This window comes from Oncorhynchus gorbuscha, linkage group LG19 (assembly GCF_021184085.1).
Source record: "Oncorhynchus gorbuscha isolate QuinsamMale2020 ecotype Even-year linkage group LG19, OgorEven_v1.0, whole genome shotgun sequence".
NCBI lineage: Eukaryota > Metazoa > Chordata > Actinopteri > Salmoniformes > Salmonidae > Oncorhynchus > Oncorhynchus gorbuscha.
Window position 1 is genome coordinate 17,264,295 of NC_060191.1, and position 5,042 is coordinate 17,269,336.

Consider the following 5,042-nt stretch of genomic DNA (forward strand, 5'->3'; position numbering starts at 1 on the left):
TGGTGAGGGAGAACTTTGTGAAAGTGTGTCTGCGGATGATGTCAAAGATGTGGTGGAGGACCATGTCGACAGCCAGTAGCACACAGACAAACACAGCCAGAGAGACTACCTGCAGCAGGCTCGCCATCTGTGGCCCAATGACACAGATCTGGGATTAGATTTAACTCCCTTTTTTGATTGTAAAAAGACTTGGACAAGTATGTTGATCAATCACAAGATTGTTCTTCAGTCTATACAACCCTAAAGTCAGCAAGGAGTGGAAAGATAGTAATGAACAAGTCATTGGAGAAAATGATTGGCTTGAAATACACCCAGGAGAGAAAAGCAACGCACCACTAGTTTAAGCTCACTGGGACGTATGGACAGGCTGCGAGGGTTGATGAAAAGGCCCCGCTCGGCTTTCTTCAAAGGTAACAGATGACGTTTGTCCTGAAATGTCAAATGTACATATCAGCTTCCAGACGTTATACCCTCCCCTACGTATTTAATAATATAATAATAATATAATAATATAATATATGCCATTTAGCAGACGCTTTTATCCAAAGCGACTTACAGTCATGTGTGCATACATTCTACGTATGGGTGGTCCCGGGGATCGAACCCACTACTCTGGCGTTACAAGCACCATGCTCTACCAACTGAGCTATTTGGACAGTGAAGCTAATACAATTCATTTGGCTCTATACTCCAGCATTTTGGATTTGAGATCAAATGTTTTGCATGAGGCGACCGTACAGAATGTCACCATTGATTTGAGGGTATTATCATACACTCGTTTTGCTGTTTAGAAATGAAAGCATTTTATGTATTTAGTCCTCCCATTTGAAGATAAGTGTTTGGAAAAATTCACTTATAGTGTATTCAATTTTGTCAAAAATGTACTATTTGGTCCCATTTTTCGTGCAAAGAATACATCAAGCTTGTGACTGCAAACTTGTTAGATGCATTTGGTTTGTTTAGGTTGTTTCAGATCATGTAGTGCCCAATAGAAATGAATGGTAAATAATGTATTCTGTCATTTTGGAGTCACTTTTACTGTAAATAAGAATGTTTCTGAACACTTCTACATTATGCCACCATGATTACGGATACTCATGAACGAATCGTGAGTAATGATGAGCGAGAAAGTTAGACATACAAATATCACCCACCCCACAGAAACGCTCGCCTCCCTGTTATTAGTAATGGTAAGGGGTTAGCATGTTTTGGGGGGCATGATTTTTGTGCAACTTACGCACAATTCATTCATGATTACCCATAATCATGGTAGCATCCACATTAATGTAAAATTGTTCAGAAACTATACGTAAAAGTGACTCCAAAAACAATACGTTATTTACCATTACTTTCTATTGGGCATAACAAAACAAACTGCAAATGCATCCAACAAGTTTGTAGAGAGTCAGAAGCTTTATGTAGTCATTGCGTGCTAGGAATATGGGACCTGTGACACCTTGAAATGGGGGAGCTAAATGCATGAAGTGCATTCATAAAGTATAAAGTGCATTCAGTAAAACAGATATGTATTCAAATATCCTCAAATAAAAGGTGACATTTGATCTCAAATCCAAAATGTGGGAGAATAGAGCCAAATGAAACATTTTAGCTTCACTGACCAAATATATACGTTATCTTTTGTTTGCTTACTGCTCTCTTTCTCCTGGCATCAATCTGTCTGAAGTAGGTGGTGATGTAGAGATTGTCAAAGCGAATGTCTTGTGTATACTGCCTCGCATAGCCAAACGCTCTTCACGGGAAGGCAGAGAGCGAAGAGAGGCACACATGCGCTGATTACATTACAAACTGTATAAACACTTTATAAAAATAAACATCATCATGGCACTGCAGTGAGTCCAATGCAGGGGTGCATGACTTTAGTCCTCGAGGTTTGCAGTAGGCAGGCTTTCAACCTTGACTGATTCAGACCTGGGAAACTGGATGTATGGACTCTGGCCAATCACTGACAAAAGAAAAGGACACTGCCACTTTGGAGAACTAAAATAGCCAGCTTCTCAAAAAGCAGAACATCTAACACACCCCTACATTAGAAAGCATAAATACACATGTCATTCCATCATATCTAACTGAGTTGCTGTGTGGTTGAGTAGGCTCACGAGGTGAAGATGGTGATAAAGGTGCAGGAGAGGAGGAGCTGGATGAGGCCCAGAAACTGGTCCAGAATGATCTTGGTCTCCTCGAAGGCTTTACTCAGACCCTCTGTGAAATCCTCCCGTAGGGCTGACACACCAAACACAGACTGCTGCTCCTCCTCCTACACACTCTCTCGCACACACACACACACACACACACATACGAGAGGGAAAGGTGGAAGCTCAGGAACTGTAAATAACATAAGTATTGTGCAAAGTGCATCTTCAAAAGAGTAGGGCATAATACATGTATTTTGAGTAGAGAAAACCTCCAAATGACCTAATTATGTGTAAACTACAGTCTTGTATTTCTTTCATTACTTAACTGCCTTGGTTTTAGTGAGAGCAGACAGAAGAGTTGGGCTGTACCTGCAGCACCACGTTAGTGCTGAATTCTCTGGACAGTGCGTCAATGGAGAAGTTGAGCTTGTCGAATGTTTGCCCAAAGTTCCCTTCCACTGGGATATCCTCCCTGCACCAGGGCTTCATGACTGACAGGAAAAGCAACCAAGCAAACATCATTCTAATCAGAAAAGTATATCACCCCACTTGACTAAACATCTGGGCTACCAATGAAGTTGAACCCCTACCTCTCATGATGTCACAGAGGAAGTGGAATCTCATGGACACACACAGGATGTGGTTGATGACTGGGGCTTTGATGGCATCCATGCAGTCCTGCCACTTGACCTCAAACCACTCCCGACAGCGCTCTATCCCCTGCTCCACTACATCTGTCGCACAATGCAGAAAAATAGGTGAGTAATGTTAATACATTCACAATGTCACACCCTGACCATAGTTTGCTTTGTATGTTCTATGTTTTGTTTGGTCAGGGTGTGATCTGAGTGGGCATTCTATGTTGGATGTCTTGTTTGTCTGTTTCTGTGTTTGGGCCTGATATGGTTCTCAATCAGAGGCAGGTGTTAGTCATTGTCTCTGATTGGGAGCCATATTTAGGTAGCCTGTTTTGTGTTGGGTTTTGTGGGTGATTGTTCCTGTCTTTGTTTTTTTTTACACCAGATAGGGCTGTTTTTATTTCTCACTTTTCTTGTATATTGTTCTATTGTCATCTTTATTAAAGATGTATCAAAATAACCACGCTGCGTTTTGGTCCGCCCCTCCTTCAACAGAAGAAAGCCGTGACACACAACTAATTATCGACCAATAACAACCAACTTCAATCTGCCAAATAGGTTTTTAAATGCAAACCAACACTCACTGTCACATCGCATCATCGTCTTTGCTGCATACAAATCCTGGGTGCTGTTGCCAGCAGCAACAGGGCCCTGTTCCATGGAGTCATAGCCATACTGCCCCATGACCTCATCCCTGAGGCTCTGAAACTTTCTGCTCACACTCTTAGCCTCGTCCTGGAACTCCCCATTATCCTCCTTACCCAGTAAAGGAAGGAATGAAGGAAACATTGAGGGCATATCCTTTAAATATCAGTTGATAATGTGAAACAAACCTACTGAACTAATACAATAGTGAACTGTGTCGCATTAGTGGATACTCAGACTGCTCTTAGGGCAGGTCTGCCGGTTTTGACTAGCAGAAGTCACTTTTCGTAGCAGGTTAGGATAATTAACTTAGCAGGTTAGGATAAATAAGTTTAGGAAAATTCTCATTGCAAATATATTTAGCTAGAACCAGGCCTGCCCTGAGAACAGTCTTGGTTTCCACTAATGCTATTCTGCCAATAGTGGTCCACTGACCATGATAATGTGTAACTTACCACAATACCCTGCACCACCTGCATGAAGGGCTCCATCACCTCCCTCCACATGACCTTGCTGTGTTTGATCTGGAGCTCGATGTTGCACCCCATAGAGAAGGCCACATCCTGGACATTACGGTGGATGTTAGCGATTGGGCCTGACAGGATGATCAGAGGATTGCCGGTTTACACCACAGCGAAGCCATACTGCTAGCAATCTATTTGGAAAGTATCAAGGCAATACATTTTTTCCAGAGCTATTTTCAGTTTACCCCTATACAGGCCGTAGAGGACAAACAGCATGAGGTACGCCCTGCCACGAGAGCCGAGCATGCTGGGAAAGATCAGGAGGACCGAGCAGCGAAAGTAGGAGGAAAACGCCCCACCCAGAATACATACAGCTGAAAAACACACACAGAGCATGACTAATATGTTTCCAATTTGTTTACTTTACTGATTGACTCCAAACAGTGTTCAATTGCAGTACCATAATCTACTCACCAACAAAAGCATATCCTGCTAAGAGCCTGTTTACACTGGTCATTGAGACATTGTGGAAGAGACCCAGAAATAAACCTGGAGGGGAGAATTCACAAGACACGTTTTAATACAATTAACTGCTCAAATTATAACCTTAAACATTGTAGCGTTGTGGAATCAGTCGACCCTACCTGCACCGCTGAGAGCACCAAATAATGCTCCCAGGAAGAAACGAGCAACTGGGAACTCCTGTGACCGACTAAAGAGGAACCGGTGGGCAAAACCTGGCAGAACCCACCTACTGATCCTCTCCAAGGCTGTGAAAAAACACACACAAACACGGTAAGTATCAAATTGATCATCAGTGGCACAAACACCAACTCATTATCTGGAATCTACTAACTGGAATGTGGTGCTTTTTTGAGTCTTCGGAGTTCACTCAAATTAACCATTATCACTGCCATTAAATAATTTTGCATCCACTCGTTTAGAACATGCTGGAAGAGGGAATAATTCCAGAAGAGGGAAGAACTCCATCCTGGTGACCTCATAATTCAATTTAGTTCTGTGGAGGCCTGCAACAATAACGATTCTCTAGTGACAGACTTAGAAATAAGAAAACAAATATTATGTCTATGGGGACAGCATAGCATACATGTTTTTTTTCAAAGGTTCGTGCAAAGTGGCCA

The 5,042-nt window shown here is 42.3% G+C and overlaps 1 protein-coding gene across 1 annotated transcript; it reads right to left on the reverse strand.

Moving 5' to 3' along the window:
- dcst1 (DC-STAMP domain containing 1) lies at positions 1 to 4,269 on the reverse strand. Its single transcript, XM_046314368.1, has 8 exons — positions 4,146 to 4,269; positions 3,892 to 4,031; positions 3,376 to 3,547; positions 2,744 to 2,887; positions 2,523 to 2,644; positions 2,118 to 2,275; positions 334 to 429; positions 1 to 127 (listed from the first exon to the last, which is right to left on the reverse strand). Exons 1-7 carry the CDS (start codon positions 4,204 to 4,206, stop codon positions 405 to 407), a joined length of 822 nt encoding a protein of 273 aa, XP_046170324.1. The 5' UTR covers positions 4,207 to 4,269; the 3' UTR covers positions 1 to 127; positions 334 to 404.
- Positions 4,270 to 5,042: the final 773 nt, after the last annotated feature.